At 44.4% G+C, this 14,889-nt stretch overlaps 1 protein-coding gene across 1 annotated transcript; it reads left to right on the forward strand.

Moving 5' to 3' along the window:
* Positions 1–385: 385 nt before the first annotated feature.
* NGDN (neuroguidin) lies at positions 386–7,177 on the forward strand. The gene is made up of 11 exons (XM_036845185.1): positions 386–430; positions 783–842; positions 1,467–1,538; positions 4,176–4,313; positions 4,565–4,649; positions 4,733–4,785; positions 5,037–5,160; positions 5,248–5,416; positions 6,195–6,351; positions 6,493–6,550; positions 7,006–7,177. Exons 1-11 carry the CDS (start codon positions 419–421, stop codon positions 7,023–7,025), a joined length of 948 nt encoding a protein of 315 aa, XP_036701080.1. The 5' UTR covers positions 386–418; the 3' UTR covers positions 7,026–7,177.
* Positions 7,178–14,889: the final 7,712 nt, after the last annotated feature.

Raw genomic sequence — 14,889 nt, forward strand, 5'->3', positions numbered from 1 at the left:
AAGAGAAGTCTCTTGAAAAAGACTCCGGGTACTGCGGCGTCCAGGAGCCAATATGTTCTCCTCAGTTCGCTCAGTTAACTCCTTTTTTCCATTGGGTCTTTCTAACTGTCAATCAATCAGTTGCCGAGTTTTTACTGGCTTAGCTCCAATCATTCTACTCAATTTACTAATCACATGCTTCTTTCCAATAGCATCTTTAACGTCGTTAAAGCTCCTCCTAAGTCTGACGAATTTAGCCAGTTCTTCTATTCCATTGGCTGGACCCGGCCCCTCCTCTCGTATATCCTGTTCGGGGCGGAAGTGAGAGAGCCCTTATTCCTATTGGCTTAGGTTTGCAAGCGGCGGCGGCCTCTCAAGTCTATCAAGACAACGTCAGCTCTCAGGAAGTACAGTTCCGGAAGGGGCGGGCTTTGTGAAGATGGCGGCGCCGGTGAGTGTAGTGTGTTTACTTCGTCGGCTTGGTATTGTGGACGTTTCCTTTCTCCTCAGTGCCTCGAGGCAAATTATTGGGGCGAGGGAAGGGTGGTGATGGAAATAACTCCAGGGAGGCGCCCTCCTTGAAACAGCGGGGCAAAAGCAGTAGTAGGGAGACGGGGCTGGAGTTACCGCTCCTTTCCAGTGACCTGAGAGGCCGGCCGGCTCTGAGGCGAGGCTGTATGTGCACCGGAGTGGGAAGGCAGGAAGTCCAGGGTGTTTGAAGGAGAGAGGGGGTTTTCCACCTCACACGTTCCGTCTTATAATCCTGAGGAAAGCATGATTTTTGTTTACTCTTCCTTCCATAGGAGGTGCTGGAGTCAGACCTGCCAAATGCCGTGGCACTTTTGAAAAACCTCCAGGAGCAGGTGAGTAATGGCACCCCTTTGGAATAGATTAGTCACGAATCGGCTTTGACTTTGTTTGCCGCACCTCTAAACTTTGGTGATTTGGGGGCATATATTTGAATGACCAGATACAGTAAGAGCAAAATGATATAATGAAAACCTTTTCAGGCCACAATTTAGAGTAATTGATTTCTCCGTCCAAAGGAATATAGAAAACTCCAGAAAGAAAGCATCTGAATCAATTTTCTTTATTCTTATAGCTAAGGAAACCGATGCCAAAAAAGGTGACACGATGTGCCCTTTGGGTGCCTAGCTCATATACGTTTATGTAGTTCTATGCATTGCAAATTCAACTGGTACAAAGCTACGATGCCCCCATCACCACTGTCTCAGTCCCCATCCCCTCCCGCTGGTTTTGTAAGATGGTCTCTTTAGCTTTAAGAAGAGGTGGAAGGGTTTTTCTATCTTTTAAAGAAGTATCAGAAACCATCTCTCCTATACTTTCCCAGAACTGAAAAGATAGTGGTGTACTTTAGGCAGTGTTTCAGATAATTTTTAGGTGGCATTGTTTAGCTTTTGCACTTCACAGCTCACAGAGATAACTTGATGTATTCTAATCAGTGGTTTTATTTGGATTAATTTCAGGTGATGGCTGTCACTGCACAGGTGCAAGCTCTGACCAAAAAAGTTCAAGCTAAAGCCTATCCTACAGAGAAGGTAGGACATAAATGAAGAGTAAGCACCCCTTGACTTGATGTTCTCAACAGTTCTTTCCATCGTAGACTTATTGAGTGTCTTGTATGTCCTTAGTGCTGGAGCTTTGAAGATGAATAAGATCCAGTTTCTGTGCGGAAGTCTAGTAGAGAAGGCAGGTGAAAGCAATAGGTATAAGCAGTAGCAGTCATGATGAGCGGCTGTGCGAGCTGAGGAGCAAGATTAAATAAATATCACGGAGCAAAGGGAATTAGGGGAGGCATCTCAGAGAGGTAACAGGATTGTGAGGAATAAATAGGAGTCAGAGGGATAGAAAGAAACAGCATGTGCAAAGGCACAAAGACCTAAAAGCATGGTGATATTCAGGGAAAGGAGGTAAGTCATGTAGTGTGCTTGGGTGTGCATTTTGTTTGTGTGTTGGGGGCAGAAAAGTAGTCACTCTGTGTGAACAGCCATGTAGGCCAACTGTATTTCATTTAATATAAAATGCTGTTAATTGGGGACATATCACTGACTTTATATACTGAGCATACAATGTTGCTTGTTAATCTATGACATAATGCTAAGATACCATTGATTTAAAGATGTATCCTGACTTCAGAGATGTTAAAATATAAAAATGATGCGTATAATATGGTAGTTTTCAAATTAAGGTCTTATAGAACCTTCTCAGGGACCATTGAGTGTGGGGCAGTATAGAAGGAGGTCTCTGGGGACTTCCCTGGCAGTCCAGTGGTTAAGACTTTGCCTTCCAATACAGGGGGTGTGGGTTCGATCCCTGGTCAGGGAGCTAAGGTCCCACATGCCTCGCGGCCAAAAAACCAAAACATAAAACAGAAGTTTATTGTAACAAATTCAATAAAGACTTTAAAAATGGATCACTTCCAAAAAATTATTTAAAAAAGAAAAAAAGAAGGAGGTCTCTGGATCCCTCATACCTACTTGAGCTGGAAAACTTGGGTGTTACCTGTTTTATGTATTGAGCTTTCGTCTTAAGATATCATTTAAGCAAAATGTCCTGTACGTCAACAGAAATAAGAAAATCATTATAGTAGGTTAATAAAAATCATTGAAGGATTTTTAAGCATGAGATTTACAGCGGATTTGTGTTTTAAAAAGATAGCTAGGGCTTCCCTGGTGGCGCAGTGGTTGAGAGTCTGCCTGCTAGTGCAGGGGACACAGGTTCGAGCCCTGGTCCGGCAGGATCCCACGTGCCGCAGAGCAACTGGGCCCGTGAGCCACAACTACTGAGCCTGCGCGTCTGGAGCCTGTGCTCCGCAACAAGAGAGGCCGCGATAGTGAGAGGCCCGCGCACCGCGATGAAGAGTGGCCCCCACCTGCCACAACTGGAGAAAGCCCTCGCACAGAAACGAAGACCCAACACAGCCATAAATAAATAAATTTAAAAAAAAAAAAGATAGCTAAACGAATTTTTTTTTAATTTTTAATTTATTTTTGGCCACGTTGGGTCTTCATTGTTGCGTGCGGGCTTTCTCTAGTTGGGGCAAGCGGGGGCTACTCTTCGTTGCAGTGCGAGGGCTTTTCACTGCGGCGGCTTCTCTTGTTGCAGAGCACAGGCTCTAGGCATGCAGGCTTCAGTAGTTGTGGCTCGTGGGCTCTAGAGCGCAGGCTCAGTAGTTGTGGCGCACGGGCTTAGTTGCTCCGCGGCATGTGGGATCTTCCCAGACCAGGGCTCGAACCCATGTCCGCTGCACTGGCAGGCGGATTCTTAACCACTGCACCACCAGGGAAGCCCCTAATACACTTTTAATTTTAGAAAGTTTAGAAGATACATAAAATCACAAAAAAGAGAATTAAAAATCAGTGTAATCACCATTCTGAGATAATCACTGGGGTACATTTTTTATTTCGTTGATTGTAAAAGTAATATATGCTTGATGGAAAACCACTTTTTCAGTACAAGCACTCCATTTCTTTTCCTCATCTCGATCCTCAGGGGTAGCAGTTGTTAATTATGTTATTTTCAGACATTTTTCTCTGCATATAGAACGTGTGTATAATACTTCTCATCTCCCCCCCTTAATTGGAACCACATTATTCACACTTTCTATACAGTCTAGAAAGTGTGTTGACATAGATAAGTCCATGTCAGTATGTACAGGTCATTGTTTTTACCTATATCATATAATTCCATTGTATGGGGATAAAATCAGTGATTGTTTTGGTTAAATTAATTTAAAATTCATTACTGTATGGAGACATTTTTGATTGTCACAACTTGGGGGGTGGCATCAGTGGTTGGAGGCCAGGGATGCTGTTGAACATCCTTCAGTGCCCAGACAGCGCTCCACAGCAAAGAATTATCTGTCCCCCAAATGTCAATAGCTCTGAGTTTGAGAAACCTTGCTATAGTCATTTTGGGGGATACTTTATTATTGATTTTCCTGCTCTTATTGTCATACAGTAATTCTCTGAGCTGCGCTTCTGTTGTGTTAGCATAATTTTCTCTGTGGCCATTTTAGGTGCAGCCACTTCCTTGAGACTACTCCAGATACCTTATATGAACTGCATGGAAAAAAACTTGAACTTGGAAAAAAATTATTCTGTTCTCCCTAGACTCTCCTCCTTATTCTGTGGTTAAAACTGAATTTGCATCTCTTACTGTTTGATTCAACTCAGGGTCTCAGCCTTTTGGAAGTGAAAGATCAGCTGTTGCTAATGTACCTTATGGATCTGAGCCATCTCATTCTGGACAAAGCCTCAGGAGGGTCTCTTCAGGGACATCCTGCAGTTTTGAGACTGGTGGAGATTCGCACGGTATGAGGCATTTGTCATCTTAGAGTTCTGCGTTTCTATATCCTGAACTCCAGGACTGTGACACAATAGCTCTCATTTAAGTGGGTGTTCTCATGTTTAAGGGAGGAAACCAAATGAAAAAAAGCATTTTTGTCTTCATTTGCTCTACTTTGTGCATATTTTAGGTGCTTTATCTGGCAACTTAACATAGGGACTTTTGGTGTATGCTTAATTTTGAGGAGGACATGTAATCCTATTTAACCACATTATAGGTTTTGGAAAAGCTTCGTCCTTTGGACCAAAAACTGAAGTATCAAATTGACAAACTGGTGAAGACGGCAGTGACAGGCAGCCTCAGTAAGTGGGGGAAGCTGTAAGGTTATGTGTGGCCGTTCACAAAGTTCCAGATCTTGTAAAATCTCTTGGGTCTTTTATTTTAGGTGAGAGTGACCCACTCCGTTTTAAGCCTCATCCCAGCAATATGATGAGCAAGGTAAGAGGTTGCATTATCCTGATTTTCCTGAGGAATCTAAGCCTGAATGAGCCTTGTAATGCTCCTGGATCTCCTGGGATTCTCTTATTACCGTTGATTCCCAGCTTGTGCCTTAGAATGTTGAATGTGAGATTCCCCTTTCTCCCTCTTGTTTGTATTCCCACCTTCCCAGAGTACTTCAGCTTTGGATTTTCTTAGCGCTTGTTTGACTAACGCTTCCTAAGTTTGTGGACATTATGTTCCTTTTGTAGTTGAGCTCTGGGGATGAGGAGGAAGATGAAGCAGAGGAAGGCCAGTCTGGGGCTTCAGGGATGAAATCTGGAAAAGGGACAGCTAAGAAATATGTTCCACCACGCTTGGTTCCAGTGCATTATGGTATGAACTGTGGCTGCTGCTTCCTCAGCATGAATTGTGTTTCTCTTCTCTGTTCTGGGATAACCCTTGCTGATTTTTATCCCATAGATGAAACAGAAGCTGAGCGGGAGAAGAAGCGCCTAGAACGAGCCAAGAGACGGGCATTGAGCAGCTCTGTCATTCGTGAACTAAAGGAGCAGTACTCAGATGCTCCAGAGGAAATCCGTGATGCTCGGCATCCTCATGTTACTCAACAGAGCCAGGAGGATCAACACAGGTCCGAGTCCTTGCAGTTAGAAATTGTTTTCTATGCTGTGGAGACCTGTCCTTTTGCTTTGAATGACGATGATTAAGTCTAATTCCAAGAGAACCCACATTATCTAGAAAGTGGCGTGCAAAATTTGGTGTGACGGTTTCTAAGAGTTAGGGGTTTGAAGTACAGAATAGGAACTAGCGGGGGAAATGTCTTTTTTTTCCCCCCAACTGTTCAGGCTGAGCAAGTGCTACATGGAGAAGAATATATGCAGTTCCACCTAGTAGGATTTTAAAGTTCTGTATTTCACTCTCACTGCTCTTTATTTTCTGCAGAAGGCAAGAAAGTCACGTTTTTATAATGGCATGGAGAGTGCTAGATAAGTTCAGGGAAGAAAAGTAGAAAAGCAATTATAAGTTGAACACAGACGCATCAACTTTGCCCAGGTGTTCATCTCTACAGTTGGTAGATTTGAGTGAGAAGGTTCGTGTAGAGGATCCTGTTTATGGAGCTGGAATATAAAGAATTTTCTGATATAGTTTAAGTAGTCCTGTGGATGGGCTGTGAGTTCATCTCTGGGGAGGAGGGAAGTTCTAGTGCAAAGAACATTTCACTGAGTATTGAGCATTGAGTGTTGAGCACACAGTATCACCTCACTAAATACTGTAGTGACTTGCTATGAAATTTCTTGAGAACTGTCTGAACGAGGGGTGAGTAAACACCTGGGCCCAGGTTCTTGGCTGCAACTTTCTGCCTCTATGTACTGAGCATGCTGCAAGTGGTGTCTGTGTTTCTCTGGCAGGATTAACTATGAGGAGAGCATGATGGTGCGTTTAAGTGTCAGTAAGCGGGAGAAAGGACGGCGAAAACGAGCAAATGTCATGAGCTCACAAATTCATTCCCTCACGCACTTCAGTGACATCAGTGCTTTGACAGGAGGAGCCCCTCATCTTGATGAGGTGAGGTAGTGATACAGTGGTGGGAGGTGACCTTAATGCTGTCAGCTAAATGTATGTGGGCTTGTTGCCGTGAGGAACTTGGGAAGGGACACTAAACTTGGAAGCTCACTGCCATTCCTTCCCTTCGCCATGTGTCTCCAGGATCAGAATTCTACTAAGAAGCGGAAGAAGATAGCTAAGAAAGGTCAGAAGAAAAAAGGTTAGTGAATGGCTAGGACCTGGGTGAACAAGTGCAGGATGGGGTTTACGAATTGGGATGCCAACTCCGGATTTGCCATCCTGTAGGTCTTACCAACCTTTACAGTATCTCTTCCATACTGGGTGTTAATCTCTTTAGAGGTGGGCATTTATTTTTTTCTTTCCCAAGATGAAAATCAGCATCATTCACAAAAGAGATTTCTGGATTCTATTTCTGAAGGCCCCACAGCTCCTGTTCAGGTTTCCTTAAGTAAACTATAAAAATGTCACTTGAAGGAACCATTATCCCATTTCAGTTTCCATCCTGCTTCTAGTCTTTTGTCCTGGGAGGATACAGAGAGTATTGCCGAGGGAACCCACTCCTATCGAGCCCTTCTCTCTATATGTCCTTTTTTTCTGTCCCTTTGGCTTTTCCCAACTGTCCTTTGCCTCATTCTTGGTTTCCCTTCCTTTCAGGTTTTCGGAGGCGGCGGTGATTATGGGTGTACATATTTAATTTATTTTTTGTCATCCTGGGATACTTCTAATTTCACTGTATGTAGGTTTTTTCCTCGGAATTCATTAATTATTTGCTCTGGACATGTGGAAAGATCTTTATTAATAAAATTGATTTTACTTACGAATTGAAGCCCCTTTTGCACATGTCTTATGTGACTGGAATCACTGGGTATGGGGTGTTTTTGGTGAGAGGGTGAAGGAAAAGGGAAGGATGAAGTTTTGGGGGGAATAAGAAAGTTTGGCTTTCATGGTTTTCTTTGATAATACATTTTCACTAGAAACTAGAAATTGGTTATTTAATCAAAAAATATTGAGAGATTAGAGTAGTATAATCCACTCTTTCATCCCCACGTTGCCCCAAGTTCCTGTATGATTTGTTATAATGATAATGCAGATCATCTGAAATACATGGATTTTAAGGTTTATTAATATATCTTGCTGGCCACCAGGTGGCATTAGTGGCTCAGGAAACCTCCTTTGGTGCTTGACTATAATCAAAAGCTAGATAGAACCTTTTCTCATTACCAAGAGTTATTCTTGTCTCCACTTCTCTGAATGTTTTTCCTTTCTTTCTAAAATAGCATGGACGTAGGGCTGATCTTAGGTCAGTTATTGAGAGTTAGAGTTTATCTGGAGAGAACAGTAGAGTGAATGAGAGGAGTGTGAAGAATCAGTATAGTCTTGTGTTTTTCAGCCTCTTTGACCCTCTTTCAACAAAGTCTTCAGTTTACCAGTGAGCAAACGCCAGCCCTTTTACAAAGAGCTTGTGAAAGAATGCCAACAAGCAGGCAGACAGAAAATTCCTGAAGACCAAGAGAATGAAAACCCCTCAGTCATATCAGCCCAAGTCAGGAGACTGGTGGGAGTTACATATCTGAGATCTTGTATTCTGTTCAGAGAATGACTTCTGTTAGTGAGAGATCCCTCTGGCCTTGGATAATTTAGAAGGTGGAAAGAGGGACGGGAAGAGAGTTGAGTCTAGAAGTAATTCATTGGAGTTAATGATGTGTCATGGAGAGGGATATAATTTGGATCATTACATCAGTAAAAAGTAGTTGATTATAAGTCCTATGAATTTGGACTTATATTGGTCTGCCCAGTTGGGGTGGGGGTCTGTTTTCAGTCAGCTGTAGCTTGGTAGAAAGTAGTTAAGAGAGAACCCAGTACTGTCTTCTGTTAACTCTGTGATTCTGGGCAAATCATGTGACATATCTGGCCTTTAATTTTCCTCAGCTGAAAAATAAATGTATTAGACTGAATCTCTGAGATTTCCTCCAAACCAAAGAGCCTAGAGCTGTTTCTCACGGATGATAACCAAGATGCGCTTACTTCTGGGGCCTCTGACTTAGTCCCTGGCAGATCTGAGTGACCCTGATGTGCCCAAAGCCCTCACACTTCTATCTCCTTGAATGAATCTAAGCAAAGAGCCTCAAGAACATATTTAGAGATTCTTTTTCCTTTCTGGCTGAACTAACTGGACAAGCGGTTAGGACTACTACATTCTCTTTTTAGGACTAGCTATTGCATTTGCATCTAATTTATTAAGGATTTTTGGATTGTGGGAACTGCCAAGGAAAAGGAGATGCTCTTTTTTTAAAAAAGATCTTAACTTTGTGTTACATACTGAGCTAAGTGCTTTATACTTAATCCTTGCAAAATATGTTATCTCTATTTTACTAATGAGGAAACTGAGAAACTTAGGTTATTTATTTGCCCAAGGTTACACAACTAATGAGTTAGAGAACCAGTGCTTGGGGAACACAGAGGATGGAGGACTGCCAAGTGTCCTGGGGTTCATGAACGTCTTCAGGATTTTGTTTTTCCTTTTTTTTTTCCCTTTAAAAATACATTGGTGGGTAGTTTATGACCTGTAGCTCGCCCCTCCTTATTGCACCATTTCTATTCAAGCGCTTGCCTTCAAAGAAACCACAAGTTCCAGACACTGTTCTGGCCTTTTTGTATTGTAGAAGGGAACTGAACAGACTAAAATCCCTGCCTTTGTGGACCTTAAATTAATTGAATCCAGTCTTTAATCTTAGGAAATCTTGTTATCCCTGGCCTTCTAGATGACAGGCGATATTTGAAAGAGATTTCCAACAAAAAATTGAGTAATTTTGAGAATATTTGCACCAGAGTCATCAAACAATGTTTAGAGTCCATTGTTGACAAAGTTTTGCGTGGATTCTCAACCTGTAAAACAGGCATAAGCTAGGTTACTGTGGTTGAAGCGAGGATGAGGGGTCCTGGAACTTCGAGTTCTCATGGCCCACTTTCCCCAGGATTTCTGAGGAGCTCCTAGGAACCTTTAGAACTCCATAGAATGTAGTTTAAAAATCACTTTTACAGTAGTAGGGCAGGGCAACTGAGAATTAAGATTTCAGGGTTTCTTTATGGCTGTTGTTTGTTATTCTTTCTCATTCCTACTCAGATTTAGTTCTCTGGTTGTTCAGACCACATGAATGTCAGATTTCTTCAGTGCAGTGCTAACAGCAGATCACTTCCAACGTTCACTAAGTAATGTATATCGTTAGTGCTCATGGGCACTTGTTCAGTTTTATCATGTGATGGTAAGGAGAGTCTTAGGATTTATTTTTACTTGTTTTGATTTATTTAATCTGTTATTATTAAAAATGTGAAGGATCCTTCCTCCCTGGAGGTACAACAAATACCACTGATCACATTTCTCTCTCCCCTCCATCTGCAGAGCTTCTGCATTCTCTCTGTCATTCTTTCTACCCCATCCCCCCACCCCCCAGGTCTGTTTGACTGGTGGGGGAACCCTTCCCTTTCCTTCTCAGAGCTTGGTGGCTCCCTGGGGGTTTCTAATGATGGTTGGGAGTTTCATGGCAACGCTGGGAGGAAGCAGCTGAGTGAGGGGCGTCCATTGCCCCAGGGAGGGAGCTATACTCCAGCATCCTGTGGGGAAAGGAAATCACTTGGAAATAAAGAGAAAATCTTTTCTCCAGTACTGATAAGCCTTAGTATTGTCATCTGAGGGGGTGGGAAAAGGGTTTGATCAAGGCCTTTTTTGTCTCTGAAGCTTTGTTTTGTTATGATTTTATGAAGGATTGGGGAAATGTCTGTCAGGAGTTCACAGCAGTCTTCATGGATACCGTACTAGAAAAACATGTTTATGAGGGAAGGATGACTCAATTATGTCCATTTTCAGCACCATGGAGAGTTCAAGCTTTCTCATCTTGTTCCTTGCCTTGGGTTGGTGGACGGTACAGAGCTAAACCAATCCATTAGAGCTGCCTGGTGTAGACCTGCCCTTATGCATAGCGCAGTTTATCTGTTCCATCTCCAGTTCTGATTGGTACGGATTGAGTGTGAGTCAGCAGCAGTCCTGAGTATTCCCATCCTCCTTGGGATCTATTAGGTGTGTAAACCTCAGATTCATGTTGAGACTTATCCAAGGATTTGGCTAATTTGACAGAGGCATATGAATGAAATACTGCCTTCTGCTCTATTGCTAACATTATTCATATTGTGATGCACGAGGTTTTTAACAGCACTTGAGAAAAACTCTGTCCGTCCCCCACTCTTCTTTGCCTTCAGACCCTTGAGGAGACTGAAAGTTGCTTTTTCATTCCTTGGGCTTGGCCTCTTTTTCTGCCTCTGCATGGAGAAAGGCATCATTGATCTGGCTGTCTGCCCAGTCTTGCTTTTGTATTTCTTTGATCTCATTGTTCAGAGGGTCTCAGAGAAGCCCCAAGAGCCATGCCTTTGCATGTTTAAGCTATTGATGCTTTTGAAATAACAGAGCGTCGCTGTGTAAGAAGTGTATTAAAGGTCTGTCTCGAACAAATTTGGGTCAATAGGTGGCAGTAGTCACCTAGTCCCGAGGCCCCGACACCCCCTGAGTACAAGCACATTTAATGGCCGTTATATTTAAGGTTATGAGATAGGAGGTCACATTGAAATAAAAATGGGGAAAAAGCAATCCCTTTTGGTGGGATCCGGGAAATGCTGAACTGTGCTGGGTTACTTCTGTGGAGGTGTTGCATGTCAGCTGCGAAGGGCACTGGCAGGAAAGAGCGGGGCCTCAGATTGGGCGAGGACTAGGTGGGTACCAGGGCTTCTGAGAGCTGGAGTGAGACTGTGTTAAATGAGGACCTGTGCTGAAAGGATAGAGTCTAGGGTTGGGGGAGTAGAGAGAGGGGGAGAGGGGGAGGAGGGAGGGGCAGGGCTGTGTGAAGGGACCATGGAAAGGGTGGGCTCTGATGGGAGGACTGCGGTTAGAGGGGGAGGGGTAGGCTGCTGCAATACCGAGCCTATCTAATGGGGGAGGGGGCCAGGGAGATATTGGTCTGTGCTGCAGCTGCATTGGCTCCCCTCCCCCACACTTCCCAAGGAGCCAGAGCAATGCTGGCAAATCTGTCTTCATGTATTTATTATTATTAAAAATGTGAAGGATCCTTCCTCCCAGGAAGCACAACAAATACCACTGATCACATTTCTCTCTCCCCTCCATCTGCAGAGCTTTTGCATTCTCTCTCTCTCCTTCTTCCCACCCTACCCCTGCGCCCACCCCCCAGGTCTGTTTGGTGGGGGGGGGGGGACCCTTCCCTTTCCTTCTCAGAGCTTGGTGGCTCCCTAGGGGTTTCTAATGATGGTTGGGAGTTTCAAGGCAATGCTGGGAGGAAGCAGCTGAGTGAGGGGCGTCCATTGCCCCAGGGAGGGAGCTATACTCCAGCATCCCGTGGGGAAAGGAAATCACTTGGAAATAAAGAGAAAATCCTTTCTCCAGCTAATGAAAGAAGAAGCAGGCGGCGCACACATGCCTTTCAGTACCTGGCATTCCTCCCCTTCCTTACCCTTCTCTTTTCTGCTACCTGAATTCTGAGAGGGAAACCCCCTTGGAATGGAAAAAGCCAGGAGTTCTCTGTCCCCCTCCCTTACCTTGTTAAATCACTCTCTTCCCAGGAGAGCCATATAGAATTTAGTCTTCTAGCCCGCATGTTGTGTTACTGAGAGGCTTGAAGGGCAGAAGCCATGACTTCTCCCTCCCCACCTGCACCCCAGGCTCCCGTGCCCAGGCGGGGGCCTCTTTTGTTGCTGTCTGTAACCCTCCGCCATGCCCATAGGTGGTGCTGCTGCTGCTCTGCATGTAGGGTCCTCCCCTCCCCTGGCGCCCTCCCCCTTTCTCCAGCCCTCTACTGCCTGATTGTTATTCCACCAACGTCTCCTCTACTGTTCCCTTTCTCAAATTAATTTTGTGGCGCTCTTGTTTCCGCAGTGCCGTCTTCTTCCCCTCCCCCCTGCTCCAGCTCCCTTGCTTTCTCTGTCTCTATTTCTCTCTCTGTCTGTAGGATTTCCATCTCACTCCCCTATCTAAAATCTACACTCTTCCTTACTCCCTTTTTTTTTTTCTTTATCTCTTCTGCCGTTGGCATCTTTCAGATGACTCTCGTAATTAAAAGGGGCCATGGGTGAGAGTGAGTTAGAAGAGGACAGGGTTGGGGAGCTCAGGGGTCAGTGTTAAGGGCTAGGTGAAGAGAAGGCCGAGGCTCTGGGGAGAATGAGTGGAGAAGGGAAAGTACACTTATCCTTTGCTGTCCAAGTCTGTTCAGTGCCTGGATTTTAGATAGAGTTCAGCTGACAAGGGACCTGGTGTTACCTGAATCTGTAGAATTTGGTTCCACGTGCTGGGAAAATGGAAGATGGGGAGTCACAAGAATTCAGATAATAAGGGCTTCATCCAAAAACTTTTGGTTTAGATGGCTAAGGATAGCTGTGCTTTTGTTATCCTGTATTTTGTAGAATCTGGAGGAAAACCATGCTCTAAAACCTGTCCTGTGGTCCCTTAGGAAATGTCCTGTTTTTGATCTTTTGAGTCCTCAAATGGTCCTTGCCAGGGCAACTGTGATGCCTACTTGGTGGGTACCCTGGCTCCCTGGTCACTACTGAGCACAATTCTGGCTGTAGAACCTCATTTTTCTCTTGGGACTGCTTCCTCCTCCTATCGTTCCATGTCTCTCCTTTATCTCAGCCAAGTTCATGGGGTTCCCCACTCAGCCATAGCTCCCTTTATTTGTTTAGTCTTTCCAGAATATACCCAAATTCACCAGAGAGTACCCTCGCTCTTGCCCCGCCTTGCTTCTTAACTTTATCTGGAGACTGCTCATCCATTGTGTTGACCACTGCAACCCCTCAGCTAACTCAGCGGTGTTGTTGGTTGTAAAGTTACCCAGTTTCTAGGATGGCTGATTTTCCTCTTATTGAATTGTTTTTGTGGATTAATAGCATCCTGGTAGCTCCCTGGATGATAGTGCTGAGTCTTCGCCTTGTGTATGGCCTGGGAATTGCCCACAAGATGGATGGTGTGGCCTCTTTCCTTCATTCCCTGGTGGGAGGAGATCTTCCTTAGCATAAATGGCAGCCTCACAATGACTGGCTTCCATTTTCCTTGCTTGTGTGAGTCAAGGTTGACTCCTAGACTGTGGAGAGAGGTAGAGCCCTGGAAAGAGCCACAGCGCAAAACACCACATCCTTCACTTTATTACCTGAGCCTTGGAGGTACCTATGGAAACCTCTCTTTTGCCTGCCTCTCCTGCCGTCTTAAGGTGTGTATATTGGTGGAGACAAATGGGCCAGTGGCTGCTTTGTTTCCTCAGCTGATTTCCCTGCTGTCCTTTTCCAAGACCTCTCATCCTATTCGGGGGACTCTAGTTAGCGTCGTGGACTCACGTAACTTAGACGATGAAAGAGGAAACCTGTTAAGGTCTCTCTCTTTTTTTTTTTTTTTTTTTTTGTCCATGCTGCACAGCTTGTGGGATCTTTGTTCCCTGACCAGGGATTGAACCCGGGCCCCCAGCAGTGAAAGCGCTGAGTCCTGACCACTGGACTGTCAGGGAATTCCCAAGCAAGGCTCAGTAAATATTTGTTGCCTGAATGGTAGGGACTTTTCAGCTTTAGTACCTTCTACAAGAGTTATAAATTTTTAACTATTTCTTCTCTAGGTGCTTACGGTACTGTAGCTAAAATTGTATTGGTTAAAATTTTTGTTTTCTTCCACTCGGCACTGTAGGGGAAAGTGGTTTGTCCAAAACTGTACAGATAAGTCATTAGCAGAGCTGGCGTTAGAACCCACATTCTCTCAGATACCTGGGTCTGACTTTTTGTTGACTACCCCGATGGAAGCCAGTGTTCCCATTTCATCCCCACAGTCACTGACAGCTTTGAAGCCAGCAGCACAGTCAGGTTTTGTAGCTAAGCCAGCCTGGGCTGGCCTGCTGAGGGCGAGCAGCAGCAGTGCGAGAGCTGGGGTGTGCAGGCAGAGAAGGTACCTGACTCCCTGGGAAGGGCTAGCACTCCCCTCAGGTGCTACATAGTCCAGCCTCTTGGAGGGGGCCTTGACAGTAGCAAGGTAGAGAATTTCCAAAGTCTTGGCTGCTATTGCCCATTCCAGATTTAATTTGACCTTACTGCTAACTAATACACCCGTTGCCCTAAGGCTTCTCCCCCCTTAAAAATATTTCAGGGCTGGATAGCACATGGTGGTGGATGCCAGAAACTCTGGAGTCTCTGTTTTTTGCCTTGCAGCTCGTTTGCAACTAACTCTTGGGTCCGGGACCAATAAAATAACAAAAGGCTCTGTGGACCACCCACTTTCTCCTATTAGTGCTAATAATCCTAAATCTTAAAGAATTTATCTCTACTGTAAAGGCATCATTGTGACTCTATTAATAAATGTTCTTACAATTTTTGTTAATTAAAGCCTAGACTAGAAAATAAGCTCAGAAAGCATTCGTGTATTTCCACTAGGACTGAGCCTGTAGCAACTTACTCTGAGAACTGCTTTGTCTCATCTGCCAGCCTTGGGTTTAGCCCCACGGGTGA

This window comes from Balaenoptera musculus, chromosome 2, assembly GCF_009873245.2.
Source record: "Balaenoptera musculus isolate JJ_BM4_2016_0621 chromosome 2, mBalMus1.pri.v3, whole genome shotgun sequence".
In the NCBI taxonomy this organism is placed as follows: domain Eukaryota; kingdom Metazoa; phylum Chordata; class Mammalia; order Artiodactyla; family Balaenopteridae; genus Balaenoptera; species Balaenoptera musculus.